Source organism: Oryctolagus cuniculus, chromosome 11 (assembly GCF_964237555.1).
Source record: "Oryctolagus cuniculus chromosome 11, mOryCun1.1, whole genome shotgun sequence".
NCBI lineage: Eukaryota > Metazoa > Chordata > Mammalia > Lagomorpha > Leporidae > Oryctolagus > Oryctolagus cuniculus.
Genome location: NC_091442.1, coordinates 54,309,218 through 54,332,639, shown reverse-complemented (window position 1 = coordinate 54,332,639; position 23,422 = coordinate 54,309,218). Strand labels below are relative to the sequence as shown.

The following is a 23,422-nucleotide window of genomic DNA, read 5'->3' as shown; positions in this document are numbered from 1 at the left end:
AATCTCTTGCAGGTTTCCTCAATGTTATCTGATAATTTGATGGTATCAGGTTGTATATTTATGTCTCTGATCCATTTTTAGTGGATATTGTGTAAGTTGTAAGGTAACGGTCTTGCTTCATACTTCTGCATGCAAAGATTCAGTTTTCCCCACACCATTTGTTGAAGAGATTGTCCTTTCTCCAGAGACTGATTTTAGCTCCTTCGTCGATGATAAGTTGGTTGTAGATGCATGGGTTGATTTCTGGAGTTTTTATTCTGTTCCATTGGTCTACACAGCTATTTTTTGTCAGTACCAGGCTGTGTTGATTATACCTGCCCTGTAGTATATCTTGAAATCTGGTATTCCTAACTTGCTGAGTGACTCTCCCTTTGCACATAGTTCATTCTCTAACACTTTCATCAGATGCCAGACCAAAGGGGTCACCTGCTGTTGAACTGTGAAATGCCCAAACTGTGAGCAAAAATAAATCATCTTTCTTCAGAAGTAGTTCCTCTCAGACATCTGATACAGTGACAAAAAGTTCACTAATACACACCATATTTCTTTTGGAGTTTACAGGTTTTTTGGTATAGTTAGTATAGTATCCTGTGATTCTGGAAGAGCTAGCTGATGATAACCTGGACAGGCAGGGTGTTTTGTGAATACTCTAGTTGGATGGACTACTGTCTTTGCTCCAATGTTGTGTGAGGATACTGGCTTGATAGTGGTATCTGATGAGACCACAGGCTGCATTCTGCTATCAGGTGGAGCTGCTGCCTGGATTCTGTAGTAGGTTCTGGTCAAGATCATCACAAAATGTATTCTCTGGCTGAGAAATTCTGTTATTTGGGTTCTGCAACTGGGAACGGATGCAGTTAAATCAAGTTGCTTCTCAGGTCAGGTGGGACCAAAGGATATACTCATAAGAAATTCATGATTGAGGCTTTCCTCTCTGTTGAGATGGAGCCTTGGGATGAGTGTTTGACTAAGCTGAGTGATAATTAGACTTCTGAGGTCAAGGAGCTATAACCTGTGCATTTCTCTGAAATGCACAGAGGTGGTAGTCTCCTATCCTGAGTAAGGTTGTTGGGTGGGTGTTTGACTGAGTCAAAATGCTGCTTGATATCTTTTGATTTCTGGATCAAGCCAATCTGTCCTCTACACTTCTTTGAGGTATGCAGGAGTGGGAGTCTCCCCAAATGGCCACCATCACTGGGAGGGCTTTTTGGCTGGGTGGAGATGCTGCTTGACTTTTCAGGTCAAGATGGTCTATCCCTTCACCCTTCTGAAATCTGCAGAGGTGGGGTTTTCCCTGCCTTGGCAGAATCATTAGGTGGTGTTTGAGCTGAGTGGAGACACTGCTTGTTTCTCCAAGATGTGCAGAGATAAACTCTCCTTGCCTGTGCAGGATCATTGGGAGGACTTTTGAGCTGAATGGAGCTACTTCTTGACTTCCTGTGTCATGCCTATCTATCCCCTTTACTTCTCTGAAATCTGTGGGGCTGAGAATTTCCCTGTCTGGGAAGTATCATTGGATGGGATTTCTGTCTGGGTGGGCAACTGCCTGCCTTACCCAAGTCAAGCCAATTTAGCCCCTTTGATTCTCTAAAATGAGGCCTGGGGAAAACTTAGCAGGAGCATTTGGGCTGTGTGGGGAAACTGGCTGTGGCTGGAAGACCCATAGTCTATATTTCCTGCAATATGATGCCGTTGGCTAGTTTCTGTGATGTGACACCTCTGTTGCAAAGTAGCTTCCTCCTTTTCATACTCAAAGGACACATGACTGACTTTTATAGCACCCAATATACACAGGGGTCACTGTGAGTCCCACCTCCATTCTTTGTTTCTAACATGGTATTGGCAATTTACTTTCAAATAGTTCAACAACAAAAAAACAAGTGTGCATTGACGTTGGCATCTCATATCAGAGGGTGTGTGAGTTCTGGTTGCTCTGCTTCTAATCTAGCTGGTGCACCTGAGAAAGCAGCCAAACATGGCCCAAGTACTTGGGCCCCTGCCACCCATCTGGGAGATCCAGATGGAGTTCCAGGCTCCTGGATTCATGACCATGTAGGGCCAGTGAATAGAAGATTCTCTCTCTCTCTCTCTCTCTCTCTCTTTCTTTCTCTTTCCCTCTCTCAGTAACTCTGTCTTTCAAAATAAATAAATCTTTAAAAAAAGAATATAAATGATAGGCCAATACTTTTTTCTCCAAATATTCTTCCAGAATTAGAAACAAGATTATAAATAAAAAATAAACCATACAAATATTTCTGAATAAAATAAAATCTTACTTAAGAGTTTGGATTAATTTAACCAAACACAGCTTTCATTTTAATTATAATTTTTTTATTATTTGGCACTTTTACATATAAAGTCCATATTTAACTGAATATTTTATGTAAATTCTAGGAAAATATTTCAAATACAATTACAATTACAAAGGGAAACAATCAAGACATATCAAAGAAGCATGTGATTCTGTGCCAGATTTACAACTGTATATCTAATATGCCACAATCCAAAAAAATCTCCACACAGACCTCTAAAGTTAGCAATTAATTGCTAAAAGAATAAATGATTGTCATTATGTAGAACATAGAAAGACAAACATGCAAAATAAGGATACTGAATTCTTCAGAATTTCTTTATGATGTTGCTAGTAGGATGACACAAACTAAAGCTATGAGGGTCTGTCCAAGTAAAATATTTATATTAAATATTCCCTTAGAGCTTGCCCGAGAGAAATGATCTGTCAGCCACTTTTGATAGAAGGATGGCGCAATATAGACACCAGGAAAATTTCTTCGACCACAGCCATTTCCATAACTAGTAATTCCCATCATAAAAAATTTTTTATATTTTGGTAAGTAGCACATTAATGGTCCGCCACTATCACCCTATCAAATAAAAAGTCCAAGATAGCGTTAGTTACTTCTAGTATCCTTTAAGCAACAGTAGAGCTGAGATAAATTAGTTACATTAATCATGCAATTACATAAATATACATTTTAGGTATACCTATAAGAGATAAAGGTCCATAGATATTGAGTTCAGTATTTATAACTCAAACAAGATGTATTCAGGCAGCCAAGCTATTTGGAGAAACCATACAGCTGGATGGATAAGCTCATCTGCATAGTTTTGAGCCAGAATATTATAAATCACAGTGTTTTAATATTTCAGTACACTTAGGAGAAATACAATTCAGAAGTATGTAAAATATTGTAGAACCTGCCTATTTGAATTTTTTTTGCTTAATAGTGTATTGTGAAAAGCATAACTTTGGGATTCATAAAGTATTCTTTTAAGTTTGTGTGTGAATTTCTAGTAGAAGAGAGAGGTAAACTGACATTTTGCAGGGATGGCGTCTTTCTAAGTACTGACATTGGCTAGTGCTAGGAAATGGGAATGAATAGCAAAAACTAGAATTCATATAATATTAAGTACCTTTCGTAATTTATTCAAGACTGTTATGCACCCAGTGTTGCTAAGGATTGATGATGCACTGAAAGCAACAAGGACACTAAAGTAAACTTTCAGGTGCCTGAAGGTTAAGGACTATATTTCTAAGTGTTTACACTTTTCTATATAAAGCAAGCATTGAATATTTCTAGGTTATGATGTTTTACCTAGGAACACAACCAATTAGATTGGATTCTTTACTGTTTTACTCACCAAGATTTTAAAGGGAAAGGATACAGGAAAGATAAACCTTAGATTGCAGAAATGAGAATGAGTAGGAAAAGATGAGAGCACGGGGTACTCTTGGGAGTGAAAGAAATATGGAAAAGAGGGATAAAGAGTCAAACAGAGGTATAAAACAGAAAAAAAGTACACTTCCTAAGTAATTTAAAGCTTACATACTACAAATGATAACATCAGAAAAGTGAAAAGGAAGGTCTAGCATTGTGGTGCAGTGGATTAGGCCACTTCCTGTGACACCGGCATCCCATATGAGCAGTGGGTGCAGTCCCTAGTGCTCCACTTCTGATCAAGCTCCTGTCAACATGCCTGGGAAGGCAGCAGAAGATGGCCCGAGTGCTTGGGCCCCCGCCACCCACACAGAAGATCTGGATGGAGTCCCAAGCTCCTGGCTTTGGTTTGGTCCAGCCTTGGCGGTTAAAGACATTTGGGGAGTGAATCCCTCTGCCTTTCAAATTTTAAAAAGAGGAAATAAATCAATAAAAATTTGAAATGGACGTTGTATAAAGATATACAAACTTCAAAAAGGAGAAATGTGTTTTGTGAAATTGTATAAAGAAGATATTACTAATATGCAAAGGTGCTAATTGTTAGTCATTAGGGAATGCAAATAAAATCATAGTGAGATACCAATTAACATCATCAAGGATGGCTATAATCAAAAAGACAGAAATTAACATTACTGATAAAGATGTGGAGAAATTAGAACTCTTGAACAATGCTTGTGGGAATGTAAAATGGTGCAGTCACTATTCTTAATTGGAACTTTTAAGAGAAAAGAAGAATATATATAAAATATGTACAAAAATGTTCAAAGGGATATTATTAGTAAGAGCCAGAAAGTAGAAACAGCCAAAATGTATATCAGCTAATGATGAATATGCCCACTCAATGGTATATTGTTTGATAACAAAATGAAAAAAGTACTGAAACATGTTACAACACAGATGAACATACTAAGTGAAAGAAACCTGTTACAAAAGACTAAATAAAGGTTGGATTATCCCCATGCAGTATAGGCAATGTCCAGAATATATAACTCTATGGAGATTAGTGGTTGCCAAGCTCTGGGGGCAGGTGGAAGGGGAATGGGAGTGAGTTCTGATGGGTCTGTGTTTCTTTCTGTGTTGGTGAAATGTTCTACAATTACATTGTGGTGCTGGTTGTACTATCCTATAAAAATGCTTAAAAATTGAGTTGTTTAGTTTAAATGGATGAATTATATCTCACAGATGATGATAAAGAAAGATTTAAGGCAAATTTTGCCCAAGGTTGACTCTGATAATAGTAAAAACTAAAATAGAAGGAACAAAGAAGAGAGAGATGGTGGAATAGGGAGGGAGTTTACTGCTCTAGGCTAGGGGAAGATAATAGTTAAAAAAGAGTGGAGAGAGTGCAATCTCAGGGAAGAGTTAAGGAGAAAACTGCAGTGGAAACTCCATAGAAAGAAGACAAATGCTGTGACTCTATGTGGAGGGTGTGGAACTGCATCAAGAGCATGGACACAACACAGGACCCTGAAAGACAAGAGCCTCAGCACCAGCATTTGAGAGTGAGGCAAGACCAGACTGCAGCAACCCAAGCTACTGGTGATATGGCTGCAGGGAGAACCTGGTGTGAGTCTGATCTGGAGCCCTGTGGGTGACTGTGTACCTGCCAACCTAGAAGAAAAATAGGGGTATATTTCTATCTTCCCATCCCCCAGACAATGGTGCCCTGCAACTGGCTGAGAGAGGACAGGCACCATTTTAGACATTATGTAACAGGAGGAGGAGAAGAATGAGGAGGAGGAAGAAATTAGAAAAATTAAAAACCGTGTTGGACTTTTATGGGATAGTATCAAATAACCCAGCATATGAGTCTTAGGAGTTCCTGAAGGCATGGAAAGATAGAATGAGTTATAATGCCTATTTAGTGAAATAATTAAAGAAAACTCCCCTAGTTTGGAAAAGAAAGGGACATACAGGTACCCACATACCTGTATGTCATACAGGAAGCCCACAGAACTCCTAATAGACATGACCAGAAAAGATCTTCACCATGACACATTGTAGTCAAACTTTCCATAGTAAAACGTAAAGAAAAGATTTAAAATGTGCGTGAAAGAAATGCCAGATTACTTTCAGAAGATCTCCAGTTAGACTCACAGCTGATTTTTCATCAGAAACCCTACAGACTAGGAGAGGACGCTGAAATATTGTCCAAGTCTTTTTAAATATATTTTATTATTTGAGAGGTAGAGTTACAGACAGAGAGGGAGAGACAGAGAAAGGTCTTCCATCTGCTGGTTCACTCCCCAAATGGCCACAAGGACTAGAGCTGGGTCAATCCAAATTCAGGAGCCAGGAGCTAGGAGCTGATTCTGGGTCTCTTACATGGGTGAAGGAACCCAAGGGTTTGGGCCATACTCCACTGCTTTTCCAGACCATAGCAGAGAGCTGGATCACAAAAGGAGTAGCCAGGACTAGAATTAGTGCCCATATGGGGTACCGGTACCACAGGTGGAGGCTTAGCCCACTATACCACAGTGCCAGCCCCTATCCAAGTCTTAAGAGAAATAACTGTAAAACCAGAATACTATAACTGCAAAGCTCTTATTTATAAATGAAGGCAAAATAAAGACCTCCCATAACAAAAGAAATTTAAACAATTTGTCATCTCTTGTCCAGCCTTACAAAAGATGCTTAAGAATGTGCTACACACAGAAACATAGAAATGTAGTAATTATGAAAGAATGTAAAGGTGGAAAATCTCACAGTAAAAGTACAAAGGAAATCCAAAGTAAACAATAGGAATATTTATGGAAAAATGGTAGGGCCAAGTCATTACTTACCAGTAGTAACCTTGAAGATAAATAGCCTCAACTCTCCAGTTAAATGATACAGACTGACTGATTGGATTAAAAAACAAAACCCATCTATTTGCAGCCTACAAGAAACACATCTCACCAACAAAGATACCCACAGACTGAAAGTGAAAGGACAGAAAAAGATATTCCATGCTAACAGAAACCAAAAAAGAGCTGATGTAGCCATTCTAATATCAGACAAAATAGACTTTAACACAAAAACTGTTAAAAGAGACAAAAGGGAACTCTGTAACGATTAAGGGATCAATTCAACAGGAAGATGTAACTATTATAATTGTAAATGCACCCGGCCGGCGCCGCGGCTCACTAGGCTAATCCTCCACCTTGCGGCGCCGGCACACCAGGTTCTAGTCCCGGTCGGGGTGCCGGATTCTGTCCCGGTTGCCCCTCTTCCAGGCCAGCTCTCTGCTGTGGCCAGGGAGTGCAGTGGAGGATGGCCCAGGTGCTTGGGCCCTGCACCCCATGGGAGACCAGGAAAAGTACCTGGCTCCTGCCATCAGATCAGCGCGGTGCGCTGGCCGCAGCGTGCTGGCTGCAGCAGCCATTTGGAGGGTGAACCAACAGTAAAGGAAGACCTTTCTCTCTGTCTCTCTCTCACACTGTCCACTCTGCCTGTCAAAAAATAAAAATAAAATAAAATAAAATAAATTGTATATGCACCCAATTACCAGGCATTTACCTATTTAAAAGAAAAGTAAAGGAACCTAAAGGGAGACATAGACTCCAGCACAACAGCAAATGAGGGACTTCAATACCTGACTTTCAGTAGTGGACAGATCAACCAGAAAATTGGCAAGGAAACAACAGAGCTAATCGACACTATAGACCAAATGGACCCAATTTAAAGCTACAGAACTTTTCATACTACAGTTGCAGAATACACATTGTTCTCACCAGTGCATGGAACTTTCTCTAGGATAGACCACATGCTAGACCATAAAGCAAATCATGGCAAACTCAGAAAAATAGAAATCATACCATGTATAATCTCTGACCACAATGGAATGAAGCTGGAAATCAACAACTCAAGAATCTCTAGAACATATGCAAACACATGGAAACTAATCAACATGTTCCTGAATGAACAGTGAATCATAGAAGAAATAAAAAGAAAAATAAAAAAAATTTCTGGGGGGCCAGCACTGTAGCGCAGTGGGTTAACACCCTGGCCTGAAGTGCCGGCATCCCAAATGGGCACCAGTTTGAGACCTGGCTGCTCCACTTCTGGTCCAGCTCTCTGCTATGGCCTGGGAAAGCAGTGGAAAATGGCCCAAGTCCTTGGGCTCATGCACCAGCATGGGAAACCTGGAAGAAGTTCCTGGATCCTGACTTCAGATCAGCACAGCTCCAGCCATTGCAGCCAATTGGAGAGTGAACCATCTGATGGAAGACCTCTTTCTCTCTCTCTCTCTCTCTCTCTCTCTCTCTCTCTCTCTCTCTTTCTCTCTCTCTCTCTCTCTCTCTCTGCATAACTCCAAGTTTCAAATAAATAAATAAATCTAAAAAACACTTCTGGAAATGAATTAAGACAATACAACATATCAAAACTTATGGGATACAGCTAAATCAGTGTTAAGAGAGAATGTTTATGGCAATTGCTGATGACATGATTCTGTATACAGGGGACCCAATGACTCCACTAAGAGACTATTGGAATTCATCAAAGAATTTCATAAAGTGGCAGGATTCAAAATTAACACACAAAAATCAATGACAAAAATATACAAACAATGCCATGACTGAGAAATAACATAAAGTCAGTCCCATTCACAATAGCTACAAAAAAATTAAATACCTTGGAATAAATTTAACCAAGGATGTCAAACATCTCTGATGAAAATTATAAAACATTAAAGAAAGAAATAGGAGACACAGAAAAAGGAAAAAATCTTCCATATTCATGGATTGGAAGAATCAATATCATCAAAATGCCCATGTTACTGAAAGCAAGATACAGATTCAATGCGATTCTAGTCAAAATACCAAGGACATTCTTGTCATATCCAGAAAAAACAATGCTGAAATTCTACAGAAACATAGGAGACCCCGAATAGCTAAAGCAATCTTTTTTTTTTTTTTTTTTTTTTTTTTTTTTTTTTTTTTTTGACAGGCAGAGTTAGACAGTGAGAGAGAGACAGAGAGAAAGGTCTTCCTTCCATTGGTTCACTCCACAAATGGCCGCTATGGCCAGCATGCTGCGCCAATCCGAGCCAGGAGCCAGGTGCTTCCTTCCAGTCTCCCAAGGCCCAAACACATGGGCCATCCTCCACTGCCCTCCTGGGCCACAGCAGAGAGCTGACTGGAAGAGGAGCAACTGGCACAGAATCCAGCACCCCAACGGGAACTAGAACCTGGGGTGCCGGCACCGCAGGCAGAGGACTAGCTGAGTGAGCTGTGGCACCGGCCTAAAGCAATCTTATACAACAAAAAGCTGGAGGCATCACAATACCAGATTCCGAGACATAACTACAGGGCAGTTGTAATAATAATAATAATAAAGCCTGCTACTGGCATTAAAAAAAAAAGATAAGTAGACCAATGGAATATAATAGAAACTCCAGAAATCAACCCATGCATCTACAATCAACTTATCATTGACAAAGGAGCTAAAATCAATCCCTGGACATTCTCTTCAACAAATGGTAAAAACTGAACCTCCTCATGCAGAAGTATGAAGCAAGACCCTACCTTAAACCTCACACAAATATTGACTCAAAATGGATCAGAGACCTAAATTTACAACCTGATACCATCAAATTATTAGAGAACATTGGAGAAAACCTGCAAGAGATTAGCATAGGCAAAGAGTTCTTGGTAAAGATCCCAAAGGCACAGGCAATCAAAGCCAAAATTGATAAATGGGATTACATCAAATTGAGAAGTTTCTGCCCTGCAAAAGAAGTACTCAGCAAAGTGAAGAGGCAACTGACAGAATGGGAGAAAATATTTGCAAACTGTGCAACTGATAAAGGATTAATATCCAGAATATATAAAGAGATCAAGAAACTCAAGAACAACAGAACAAGCCAGTTAAGGAATGGACAAATGACTTGAACAGGCATTTTTCAAAAGGAAATCCAAGTGGCCAACAGACACATGAAAAAATGTTCAGGATCACTAGCCATCAGGAAAATGCAAATCAAAACCACAATGAGATTTCACTTCATCCCAGTTAGCATACCTCTCATATGAAAATCAAGAAACAAATGCTGGTGAGGATGTGGGAAAAGGTTCCCTAATCTTAATGGGAATGTAAACTGGTATAACCACTGTGCAAGACTGTTTGGAGATACCTCAGGATACTGAATATAGACCTACCATGTGACCCAGCCATCCCACTCCTGGGAATTTACACAAAGGAAATAAAATGAGCATATGAAAGAGTGATCTGTACCCCTATGTTTATTTCAGTTGAATTCACAATAGCTAAGATATGGAATCAACCCAGATGTCTGTCAACTGAAGACTGGATAAAGAAATTACAGTATATGGGGCTGGTGCTGTGGCCCAACAGGTTAAAGCCCTGGCCTGCAGCGCCAACATCCTATAGGGGTGCTGGTTTGAGTCCTGGCTGCTCCACTTCCCATCCAGTTCCCTGCTTATGCACCTGGAAAGCAGTGGAGGATGGCCCAAGTCCTTGGGCCTCTGTACCCATCTGAGAGACCCGGAAGAATCTCCTGAGCCCTGGCTTTGGATCAGGCCAGCTCTGGCCATTGCAGCCATCCTGGGAGTGAACCAGTGAGTGGAAGTCCTCTATCTCTCTTTCTCTACATCTCTCTTTAACTCTGTCTTTGAAGTAAAAAAAAAAAAAAATCTTAAAAAAAAAGTCATTGTATATGTACTCCATGGAAACTACACAGTGATTAAAAAAAAAAAAAAAAAGAAATCCCATCATTTGCAACAAGATGGATGCAACTGGAAACCATTATACTTAGTGAAATAAGCCAGTCCCAAAAGGCAAATACCATGTATTCTCCCTGATCTGTGATAACTAAGAGTACCTAAAAGGTATTCTATAGTAGTGAAACTCACACTTTGAGATGTGATGATTTTGAACAGCCCTTGTCTTGGTTGTTGAGGAACAGTTTTTTTTTTTTTTTTTCTCTTCATAGTATTTGTTGAACTCTTTACTTAATCTTGGGTTAATCTTATGTGTATAAAGTTCATTGAAAATAGATCTTTGTTTAAAAAAAAAAAAATGGGAAAAGGAGAGGGAGGAGGAAAAAGGGTGGGAGTGTGGGCGGGAGGGAAAGTAGGGTGAGAAAAATCACTGTGTTCCTAAATGTGTATAGATGAAATGCATGACATTTGTATACTTTAAATGAAAATTTTCTAGGGGGAAAAAGGAACCAACAAGATTTGGATTATTGAAGTAGTTAAAAAAAGAGGGGGGAAATGATTTGTTATTTATAGACCTGTAAACTGAGAGCACCAGAAACTGACTAAGGGCCTTGTTCAGGTTTCTTTCTGGCTTTAGAAAATATTTTAAAGGGAAATTATTTGGTCTTACCCTGCAAGTATCAAAGTTTCCATTTTCATCACCTGCACAAAATGAAGTGTGAGGAATTACTCCCCCATAACTCCCCTCAGAATTACAACTTTGTCGAGAAATATAATGTACTTCTGCTTCTTGTAAGAGGATTGTGCCATTGCCTGTTAACAAAAAGAACACCCATTGGTTATTTTGGAGTGTGGACATTTTTACAATGATTTAAATATTTTATTTTATTCCAAAAAGACTGTTTCAACAATTATGTAAAATTGTGTACATTTACAAGCAAACACACAAACACAGTACAACAGAAAGTTTGTAGGATATAGAATTAAAAAGTAAGTTTATTTTGGTGCAAAAAACAAATACAAAGTGGGTAAAAATGTGTGTTATGAAAGAACTATGCATGAATTTCAAAAAGTTTTTGCACCAAAATGTACCTTTTAATACAATTTTCCATGAACGTTGAAAAGTAGCCGTGTATCTGTGTGTGTGTGTGTGTGTGTGTGTGTGTGTGTGTGTCTGGCTGTATGGCTCTCTAGGAAGATTGTAGAAGAATATTCACCTAAATGTTTATGATGGTTATCTCTGGATAGCAGACATTTCAGGTGGTTTTTGTTACCTTTTTTCATGAATTTCTTGACGGTCTCACAAAAGGTTCTGTAAGTTTTAGAAAATGAAGCTGTGTACAAACTGACAAAGGCTGAAATGGTAAATGCTGAAGTCAATGTTATGCTGTAAATTCTAAGTCTGGTTTAATTTCCTAATGTCAAGTCATGAAGTGTGTTGAACATGAAAGTGAGATCAACATTTAACTCATGTAATCGCCTACATTAACTGCCAATCCATGACACAAAATGTTGCTATGGAAAGGATAGGAAAATACAGGACAACAATTAAGAAACCACTGAGGACAGATTATTGTAAAATCAATGCATAGAAAAACTTCTTTTTTAAAAAAAATTATTTATCTTATTCAAAAGTCAGTATTACAGAAACAGAGAAAGATAGATATTCCATCTGCTGGTTCACTCCCCAAATGGCCACAACATTCAGAGCTTTGCCAGCCAAAGCCAGCAGCCAGGAGCCTCATTCAGGTCTCCCATGTGGGTGCAGGGGCCCAAGCACTTGGGCCATCTCCCACTGCTTTCCTTGGCACATGAGCAGGGAGCTGGATTGGAAGTGGAGCGGCTGGGACTTGAACCAGTGCCCATATGGGATACCAGCACTGTGGTCTGCAGCTTAACCCACTGCACCACAATGCCAGCTCAAAAAAATGTGTACAATAGCAGTATCTTATTCCAGGAACGTGCCTCAGAGTTGTAATTGTCACAAGCAAATAATGAACTTTTATTTCTTTTTATTATTATTATTTTATTTATTTATTTGAAAGTCAAAGTTACACAGCAAGAGAAGGAGAGGCAAAGACAGAGAGAGAGGTCTTCCATTTGCTGGTTCACTCCCCAGTTGGCTGCAATAACCAGAGCTGGGCCGACATGAAGCCAGGAGCCAGGAGCTTCTTCCAGGTCTCACACATAGGTGCAGGGGCCCAAGGACTTGGGCCATCTTTTACTGCTTCCCAAGCCACAGCATAGAGCTAGATGGGAAGTGGAGCAGCTGGGACTCAAACCAGCACCCATATGTGATGCTGGCACTGCAGGCGGCAGCTTTACCCACTGCACCACAGTGCCAGCCCCTGTATTTTATTTTTTTTAATATTTTATTTATTTGAGAGGTAGAGTTACAAGAGAGGGAGACACAGAGAGAAAGATTTTCCATCTGCTGGTTCACTCCCCAAATGGTGCAACTACCAGACCTGGGCCAATCCAAAGCCAGGAGTCAGGAGTGTCTTCTGGGTCTCCCGTGGGAGTACAGAGGCCCAAGCACTTGGGCCATCTTCTACTGCATTCCTAGACTATAGCAGAGAGCCAGATCGGAAGAGGAGCAGCTGAGATTAGAACTGGTGCCCATATGGGATGCTTGTGCCCCAGACAGAGGCTTAGCCTACCACAAGGCTTGTGTACCACAAGGCCGAACCCTGAATGTTTTATATAAGCTTGGTCAGAATGTGTATTCTACATTGCTGGATGCCTAGTTGATTGATGGTGCTATTAAGTTCAAGCATGTCTTTACTGATTTTCTGCCTAGTAGATCTATCCCTCACTCTCAGGAGAGTGCTGAAGTCTCCACCTCTCACAATGGATTCATCTCTTTCTCTTTGCAGTTCTATCCTCACATAATTGACTCTACTGTTAGAAGCATGCACAGTAAATATGTATTCCAGGAGTACTGATTCCTTTATCATTGTTTAATCTTCCTGTTTTTTCCTTGATAATTTTCCTTGCTCTGAAGTCTATTCTGGCTAGAATTAATATAGTTCCATCTTTCTTCTGATTAGTGTTAGTGTTATATATCTATATCTCCATCCTTGTACATTCCTCCCACCCCTGTCTCTTTACTTTTAATCTATATTTATCTTTACAATTAAAATGTGCTTCTTGTAGACAGTATACAGTTGGGTATTATTTTTTTTATCCCATCTGACAATCTTTGTCTTTTAATTGATATACAAGGGTACATTTAAAAGTCTGTGGGAAAAGGAATTAAAAGCACACATTTTTCATGAAGTTTTTGAAATCTCTTCATATTTACAGCATTGTTTTTTGTCATGATTATTGATATGACTAGATGTTGCCCATATTTGTTATGTTTTCTATTCATTGTCCTTAGTTTGTTTCTTTCCCCTCCATTCTTTTTCTGTCTGTTGTGGTTTTAACTGAACATTTTCAATAATTCTATTTTTTTAAGCATAGAAACTGAACAGGTTGAGCATCCCTGATCTGAAAATCTGAAATCCAGAGTGCTCCAAAATCAGGGATTTTTTGAGCACCGCGATGACACCACAAGTAGGAAATTCCACAGCTGCCTCACGTGAGAGGTTGAGAGGCTGCAGTCAAAGTTCAGGCACAAGGAATGGATGTGCAGCATAGTGGTTAAGATGCCCGAGTCCCCCATCAAAAACCTGAGTTTGTTTCCTGGCTCCAGCTCCTGACTCCAGCTTCCTGCTAATGCACACCCTGGGAGGCAGCAGTGAGCGCTCAAGTAATTGGATATTGCCACCCCCGTAAGACAGATTGCCTTCTGCCCAGCCTGCCCCTAGTTGTTGCAGGAATTTGAGGACTAAACCAGCACATGGGAACTCTCTATGTATCTCCGCCACTCAAAAAAATTTTAATGTAGGCACACTAAAAATATTTTATGAAACCGTGTATAGGCTATGTCTACAATACATAATGAAATTGTTTTTAGATTTAGGTCCCATCCCCCATGATATCTCATAATGTAGTCATATATTAAATGTTCCAAAATCTGAAAAAGTCCAAAATATAGACTATTTCTACTGGTAAAGAATATTCTACCTATAACTTCTTAGTGGTTTTCCTAGAGTTTGCATTATACATTTATAATTAACCTAAGACTACTTTCAAATAACTATACCACTCTATTGGTTGTACAGGTACCTTATGATAACTAAATATTTCTAATTCTCTCTCCTAATATCATTGATTTCACTTATACATAGCTGTAATCATTGACTATATTGTAGCTATTCTATTTTGAACAAACCATCAACTGTCAATCAATTATCAATAACAATCAATTATCAATAACAATAATGTTTTATCTTCATTTATTCCTTTTGTAACTCTTCGTTTTTTTTTAATTTTTAATCAGTTTTTAACAGATTCAGTGTCTTATAGATACAGTTCTAAAAACATGATGATAGTCCCTTCCTCTCCTCTCTCCCTCCTTCCTCCTCTTCTCTCTCCCACTGCCTTCCCCCCCCTTTTTTTTTAGTTTTTGAGGTATTTTAAATTTACATTACAGTTAAAAGGCTTAATATTTCACCAAATAAGAAATTTAACAGGGACTGGCGCTGTGGCAAAGCAGGTAGGGCCTCCACCTGTGGTGCCAGCATACCATATGGGCACCGGTTCAAGTCCCAGCTTCTTTACTTCCTATCCAGCTCGCTGCTATGGCCTGGGAAAGCAATAAAAGATGGCCCACATGCTTGGGCCTCTGCACCAATGTGGGAGACCCAGAAGAACCTCCTGGCTCCTGGCTTCAGATCAGCACAGCTCCGGCCATTGCAGCCATTCGGGGAGTGAACCAGCAGATGGAAGGTTCGCTCTGTCTCTACCTCTCTCTGTAACTCTGCCTTTCAAATAAATAAATAAATCTTGGGGCTAGCACTGTGGCGTAGTGAGTAAAGCCACCACCTGCAGTGCCAGCATCCCATGTGGGTGCTGGTTCAAGCCCTGGTTGCTCCACTTCTGATCCAGCTCTCTGCTATATCCTGGAAAAGCAGTGGAGGATGGCCCAAGTCCTCGTGCCTCTGCACCCACGTGGGAGACCCAGAAGAGGCTCCTGGCTTCTGGCACAGCTCCAGCTGTTGTAGCCATCTGGAGAGTGAACCAGCGGATGGAAGACCTCTCTCTCTCTCTGCGTCTGCCTCTCTGTAATTCTGCCTTTCAAATAAAATAAATAAATCTTTTTTAAAAGAAAAAAGTAAAAGACAAAAATTAATAAATCTTTAAAAAATAAAAAAAATTTAACAAGTGAAAAGCCCAAAGATCCTACTTTAATGGGAATATAGACAATGGCTATAAACAAGAATTGAATGGATCTTCCTTTCTTTATGTAGATCTGAGTTGCTAATGTGTCATTTTTCTTCTCTCTGAAGAACTTCTACCATTTGTTGCAAGGCAGTCTACTGGCAAGAAACTCCCTCGATTTTTGTCTGAGAAAATTTGTATTGACTTTTAAAGGATAATTTCACAGCATGTGGAATTCTATGTTGGTTTTTTTTTTCTCTTAGCACTTTAAATATTTCACTCCAATCTCTTTTTGCTTCCATTGTTTCTGAAAAGACAGATGTGATTGGTATCTTTGCTCCTCTATAGTAAGCTGTTTTTCCTCTCAGGTTTCTTTTAAGATTTTTTTCTTTATCTTGGCTTTTCTGCAGTTTGTGCTATGCCCAGGTGTAGGTTTTACTTGTTTGTTTCTTGATGTTTTGGAGGTTGGAAGCCTTTTATCATTATTCTCTGAGCATCCTCTGTCTGTGGTTTGGAGTCTGACAGTTTTTTGGAAATTCTCAGTCATTATTACTTCAGTTACTTTTTCTATTCCTTTCCCCTTTTTCTTCTGGCAGTCCCTTTACATTTACATTGTACCTTTGTAGTTATCCCACAGTTCTTGCATACTCTCTTCTGGGTTTTTTTTTTTTCAGTCTTTTTTTCTTTTCACTTTTCAGTTTTGGAAGTTTCAATTCTATTCTTATCTGTGACTGACATACTAATGAGCCCATCAAATGCACTGATTTCTGGGAAAATGTTTTGATCTCTAGCATTTATTTTTGGTTCTTAGAATTTCCACCTCTCTGCTTTACCTTATCTAAATGCTATTGTGAATGAAATAGTGTTTTTCTTGTTTTTGGGTGGTTTATTGGTAATATATAGGAATATAATTTTGTGTTTTATATCCTACAACGTTGCTGAACTTGTAACTTCTACTAGATTCTTCATAGATTCCTCAACCTTTTCTACATTTATAGAATCATGTCATCTGTGAATGAAGACAGTTTCCTGTCTTCCTTCCCAATCTTATGTGCCTTTAATTTCTTTCTCTTGCTTTGTGTATAGGTTTTTTGGGAGAACATATGCTTTCTTTTCTCTTGGGTGTGTACCCATAAGTTTAATGACTGAGTCCTATGGTGATTCTAAAGTCCTTTGGCGAATTTCTGAGGAAGTTCCAAACCGTATTCCAACCCAGCGGCACTGTTTTATATTCCCCTCAGCAATGCATGATTGTTTGTTTCTTCACATCCTCTCTGATGCTTGATACCGTCTCACTTTTTTATTATAGTCATTCTTATGGGTGTGACATCTGCTAACTTTTAAGGCTACATTTTATATCTATTCCTAGTGTATAGAAATTACATAATTTTTGTATATTGATTTTATACCTGGCTACTTTACTAAACAGGTAAATACAATGGATTTTAGATTCTGTTTTTATGTAGATAAAAACATCATTTGTGACTAATGAGCTGTTTTATGATTTTCCATCTTTTTCTAATGTCTTTTTTCTTTTCTAGTGCCTCTTGTATCTTTTTCTTAGTATTATTGCTCTTGCTAGGAATTATACTCCATAAATGAAAATGGTGATGGCAGGGGATTGTTCCTGATTTTAAAAGAATGTTTGTCTGTAATGATGATGTTTGCTATAACTGCAAAGCAGATAGCCTTAATCAAATTAAAGAAGTTCCCATTTATGTCTAAATTGTCAAGTATTTTTAACAATGTTTCTTCGCATTTGAGATAACGTTTTTTATCCTTTAATCAATTTTGTGAATTACAAGAGATTTTTAATATTAAAATATTTGGGGGGGCCAGTGCTGTGGTGTAGTGGGCTAAAGCCTCCACCTGTGGCACTGGCGTCCCATGTGGACACCAGTTCCAGTCCCAGCTGCTCCTCTTCCCACCCAGCTCTCTGCTATTGCCTGGGAAAGCAGCAGAAGATGGCCCCAGTTCTTGGGTTCCTGCAGCCATGTGGGGGGTCCCATTGCGGCCATTTTGGGAGTGAACCAGCAGATGGAAGACCTTTCTCTTTGTCCCCCCCCCCCGCCCCGTAACTCTACCTCTCAAATAAATAAATAAAAATCTTTAAGAAAAAAATTTTAAAATTCTTGAATTCCTGTGATAAACCCAACTAGGTTATGATGAATTATATTTAAATATACTTGATAGATTTAGCATGCTATTACTTTGTTTGGAATGCCTGCATTTATAACATTGGCCATTCTTGTACTGTGCTTACTCTGTTTGAGTATTAAGATTATTATTGTTCTCATACACTGAGTTGGAGTGTGTTCCCTCCTTTGGATTCATTGGAAGTATTTGTTTAAGATCTAAATAATCCATTTATGACAGAACTCACTTGTTTTATTTGTCTTGTTTTTTTTCTGCAGAGAGAGAAAAGAGTGACAGGCAGAAAAAGAGAATGAAAGAAGGAGAGAAGGGGAAGGGAGAGGAAGGGAGGGGAAAAAAGAGACAAAAAGAGCTCTTATTTGCTGGTTCACTCCTCATATGCCCACAATGGCTGGGGCTGGGCCAGGCTGAAGCTAGGAGCCCAGAACTCAATGCAGACCTCCCATGTGGATGGCAAGGACCCAACCACATGGGCCATCACCTGCTGCCTTCCACAGTATCCACTGGCAGGAAACTGGAATGGGGACTCAAACCCAAGCATTCTGTTATGGGTGTGGGCATCTAGGCCAAACATCTGCCCCTGGCATTTTGTTTTTGTTTTTTTTTTTCTTGATTTCTTTTTTTTTAAACTTTTATTTAATGAATATAAATTTCCAAAGTACGACTTATGGATTACAATGGCTTCCCCCCCATACCGTCCTTCCCACCCACAACCCTCCCCTTTCCCACTCCCTCTCCCCTTCCATTCACATCAAGATTCATTTTCGATTATTAATATACAGAAGATCAGCTTAGTATACATTAAGTAAGGATTTCAACAGTTTGCTCCCACACAGAAACATAAAGTGAAAAATAATAGATGATTTTTTTTAAATGATGATGAAATCAGAGCAGACCTATTGTCATGTTTAATCCCAGTGAGAGTCAAGTTGGGAATTGATAATTTCTTTTTTTTTTTCTACAGAGGATCAGTTTAGTATGCATTAAGTAAGGATTTCAACAGTTTGCACCCCCATAGAAACACAAAGTGAAATATATTGTTTGAGTACTCATTATAGCATTAAATCTCAATGTACAGCACATTAAGGACAGAGATCCTACATGAGGAGTAAGTGCACAGTGACTCCTGTTGTTGACTTTACCAATTGACACTCCTGTCTATGGCATCAGTAATCTCCCTATGCTCCAGTCATGAGTTTCCAAGGCTATGGAAGCCCTCTGAGTTCTCCGACTCTTATCTTGTTTAGACAAGGTCATAGTCAAAGTGGAGGTTCTCTCCTGCCTTCAGAGAAAGGTACCTCCTTCTTTGAAGACCTGTTCTTTCCACTGGGATCTCACTCACAGAGATCTTTTGCCAGAGTGTCTTGGCTTTCCATGCCTGAAATACTCTCATGAGCTTTTCAGCCAGCTCCGAATGCCTTTAGGGCTGATTCTGAGGCCAGAGTGCTATTTAGGACATCTGCCATTCTATGAGTCTGCTGAGTATCTCACTTCCCATGTTGGATCACTCTCCCCTTTATTTACTCCATCGGTTAGCGTTAGCAGGTACTAGACTTGTCTATGTGCTCCCTTTGACTCCCAGTCCCTCCACCATGACCAACTGTGAACTGAAATTGATCACCTGGAACAGTGAGATGGCATTGGTACATGCTACCTCGATGGGATTGAATTGGAATCCCCTGGTATGCTTCCAACTCCACCACTTGGGGCAAGTCAGCCTGAGCATGTCCCAAATTATACCTCTCTTCCCTCTCGCATTCCCACTCCCATGTTCAACAGGGATCACATTTCAGTTAATTTTCAACACTTAAGAATAACTGTGCATCAATTACAGAACTAAACCAGTCATATTAAGTAGAACAGATAAAAAAAACTACTAAGAGGGATAATGTATTAAGTTGTTCATTAACAGTCAGGGCTATGCTGATCAACCCACCATTTCCCATAGTGTCCACCTCACACCAACAGGTTTCCCTCTTGGTGTTCAGTCAGTCGTCACTGATCAGGGACAACATATGGTATTTGTCCCTTTGGGACTGGCTTATTTCACTCAGCATGATGTGTTCCAGATTCCTCCATTTTGTTGCAAATGACTGGATTTCGTTGTTTCTTACTGCGGTATAGTATTCTAAAGAGTACATATCCCATAATTTCTTTATCCAGTCTACCATTGATGGGCATTTAGGTTGGTTCCAGGTCTTAGCTATTGTGAATTGAGCTGCAATAAACATTAATGTGCAGACAGCTTGTTTGTTTGCCAATTTCATTTCCTTTGGGTAAATTCCAAGGAGTGGGATGGCTGGGTCGAACGGTAGGGTTATCTTCAGGTTTCTGAGGAATCTCCAGACTGACTTCCATAGTGGCTTGACCAGTTTGCATTCCCACCAACAGTGGGTTAGTGTCCCTTTTTCCCCACATCCTCGCCAGCATCTGTTGTTGGTAGATTTCTGCATGTGAGCCATTCTAACAGGGGTGAGGTGAAACCTCATTGTGGTTTTGATTTGCATTTCCCTGATTGCTAATGACCTTGAACATTTTTTCATGTGCCTGTTGGCCATTTGGATTTCCTCTTTTGAAAAATGTCTATTGAGGTCCTTGGCCCATCTCTTAAGTGGGTTGTTGGTTTTGTTTTTGTGTAGTTTCTTGATCTCTTTGTAGATTCTGGTTATTAACCCTTTATCTGTTGCATAGTTTGCAAATATTTTTTCCCATTCTGTCGGTTGTCTCTTCACTCTCCTGTTTCTTTTGCAGTACAGAAACTTCTCAATTTGATGCAATCCCAATAGTTGATTTTGGCTTTGACTGCCTGTGCCTCCCGGGTCTTTTCCAGAAATTCTTTGCCTGTGCCAATATCTTGAAGGGTTTCTCCAATGTTCTCTAGTAACTTGATGGTGTCAGGTCGTAGATTTAGGTCTTTAATCCATGTTGAGTGGATTTTTGCGTAAGGTGTAAGGTAGGGGTCTTGCTTCATGATTCTGCACATGGAAATCCAATTTTCCCAGCACCATTTATTGAATAGACTGTCCTTGCTCCAGGAATTAGTTTTAGATCCTTGATCAAATATAAGTTGGCTGTAGATGTTTGGGTTGATTTCTGGTGTTTCAATTCTGTTCCATTGGTCTATCCATCTGTTTCTGTACCAGTACCATGCTGTTTTGATTACAACTGCCCTGTAGTATGTCCTGAAATCTGGTATTGTGATGCCTCTGGCTTTGTTTTTGTTGTACAAGATTGCTTTAGCTATTCGAGGTCTCTTGTGCCTCCATATAAATTTCAGCACCATTTTTTCCAGATCTGAGAAGAAGGTCTTCGGTATCTTGATTGGTATTGCATTGAATCTGTAAATTGCTTTTGGGAGAATGGACATTTTGATGATATTGATTCTTCCAATCCATGAGCATGGAAGATTTTTCCATTTCTTGGTATCCTCTTCTATTTCTTTCTTTAAGGTTTTGTAATTTTCATCGTAGAGATCTTTAACGTCTTTGGTTAAGTTTATTCCAAGGTATTTGATTGTTTTTGTAACTATTGTGAATGGGATTGATCTTAGAAGTTCTTCCTCAGCCATGGCATTGTCTGTGTATACAAAGGCTGTTGATTTTTGTGCATTGATTTTATACCCTGCTACTTTGCCAAACTCTTCTATGAGTTCCAATAGTCTCTTAGTAGAGTTCTTTGGGTCCCCTAAATACAGAATCATGTCATCTGCAAAGAGGGATAGTTTGAGTTCTTCCTTCCCAATTTTTATCCCTTTAATTTCTTTTTCTTGCCTAATAGCTCTGGCTAGAACCTCCAGAACTATATTGAATAGCAGTGGTGAGAGTGGGCATCCCTGTCTGGTACCAGATCTCAGTGGAAATGCTTCCAACTTTTCCCCATTCAATAGGATGTTGGCTGTGGGTTTTTCATAGATTGCTTTGATTGTATTGAGGAATGTTCCTTCCAAGCCCAGTTCGCTTAGAGTTTTCATCATGAACGGGTGTTGTATTTTATCAAATGCTTTCTCGGCATCTATTGAGATAATCATATGGTTTTTCTTCTGCAGTCTGTTAATGTGGTGTATCACATTGATTGTCTTGCGCACATTAAACCATCCCTGCATACCAGGGATAAATCCCACTTGGTCTGGGTGGATGATCTTTCTGATGTGTTGTTGCATTCTATTGGCGAGAATTTTATTGAGGATTTTTGCATCTATGTTCATCAGGGATATTGGTCTGTAATTCTCTTTCAGTGTGCATCTTTTTCCGGCTTAGGAATTAAGGTGATGCTGGCTTCATAGAAAGAATTTGGGAGGACTCCCTCTTCTTCGATTGTTCTGAATAGTTTGAGAAGAATTGGAGTTAGTTCTTCTTTAAACGTCTGGTAGAATTCAGCAGTGAATCCATCTGGTCCTGGGCTTTTCTTTGTTGGGAGGGCCTTTATTACTGTTTCAATTTCTGTCTCAGTTATGGGTCTGTTTAGGTTTTTGATGTCTTCCTGGTTCAATTTAGGTAGGTTGCATGTGCCCAGGAATCTATCCATTTCTGATAGGTTTCCCTGTTTGCTGGCATACAAGTCCTTGTAGTAATTTCTGATGATTCTTTTTATTTCTGTGGTGTCTGTTGTTACATTTCCTTTTTCATCTCTGATTTTATTAATTTGGGTCTTTTCTCTTCTTTTTTTAGTTAGTTGGGCCAATGGGGTGTCAATTTTGTTCATTTTTTTCAAAAAACCAGCTCCTCGTTTGGCTGATTTTTTGTAATGTTTTTCTTGATTCGATCCTGTTGATTTCTTCTCTGATTTTAATTATTTCTCTTCTCCTACTAGATTTGGGTCTGGTTTGCTGTAGGTTTTCTAGATCCTTGAGGTGATTTGAAAGCTCATCTATTTGGTGCCTTTCCAATTTCTTGATGTAGGCACCTATTGATATAAACTTCCCTCTTAACACTGCTTTTGCTGCATCCCATAAGTTTTGGTATGTTGTGCTGTTACCCTCATTTACTTCCAGAAAGTTTTTGATTTCTCTTTTGATTTCTTCTATGACCCATTGTTCATTCAGGAGCATGTTGTTCAATCTCCATGTGTTTGCGTATGCTCTAGGGATTCCTGAGTTGCTAATTTCCAACTTCATTCCTTTATGGTCTGAGAAGCTGCATGGTATGATTCTAATTCTTTTGAATTTGCTGAGACTTGCTTTATGGCCTAGTATGTGGTCAATCCTAGAGAAGCTTCCATGTACTGCTGAGAAGAATATAAAATCTTTAGCTGTAGGATTGAAAGTTCTGTATATATCTGTTAGATCCATTTGGGCTATAGTGTCGTTTAAATCTACTGTATCCTTGTTGATCTTCTGACCGGATGATCTGTCTATTTCTGAGAGTGGAGTATTGAAGTCCCCCAGTACTACTGTATTGGGGTCTAAGTCTCCCTTTAAGTCCGTTAATAAATCTTTTAGATAAACTGGTGCCCTGTAGTTAGGTGCATATACATTGATAATTGTTATATCTTCCTGTTGAATTGATCCCTTAATCATGATATAGTGTCCCTCTTTGTCTCTCTTAACAGTTTTTGTGGTAAAGTTTATGTTGTCCGATATTAAGATGGCTACGCCCACTCTTTTTT

The 23,422-nt window shown here is 39.3% G+C and overlaps 1 protein-coding gene across 2 annotated transcripts in view; it reads right to left on the bottom strand.

The window, feature by feature from the left end:
* Positions 1 to 2,410: 2,410 nt before the first annotated feature.
* Positions 2,411 to 23,422, bottom strand: part of TMPRSS12 (transmembrane serine protease 12) — a 122,171-nt gene continuing 101,159 nt past the window's right edge. Inside the window, exons 6-7 of one of the 2 annotated variants that reach the window (XM_051846297.2) lie at positions 11,067 to 11,209; positions 2,411 to 2,882 (exon numbers count right to left, since the gene is read on the bottom strand). In XM_051846297.2, coding sequence (XP_051702257.1) covers positions 2,631 to 2,882; positions 11,067 to 11,209 — 395 coding nt within the window. In that variant the 3' untranslated portion in view covers positions 2,411 to 2,630. The remainder of the gene's footprint in view (positions 2,883 to 11,066; positions 11,210 to 23,422) is intronic. The other variant, XM_008256457.4, reaches the window with a different exon arrangement.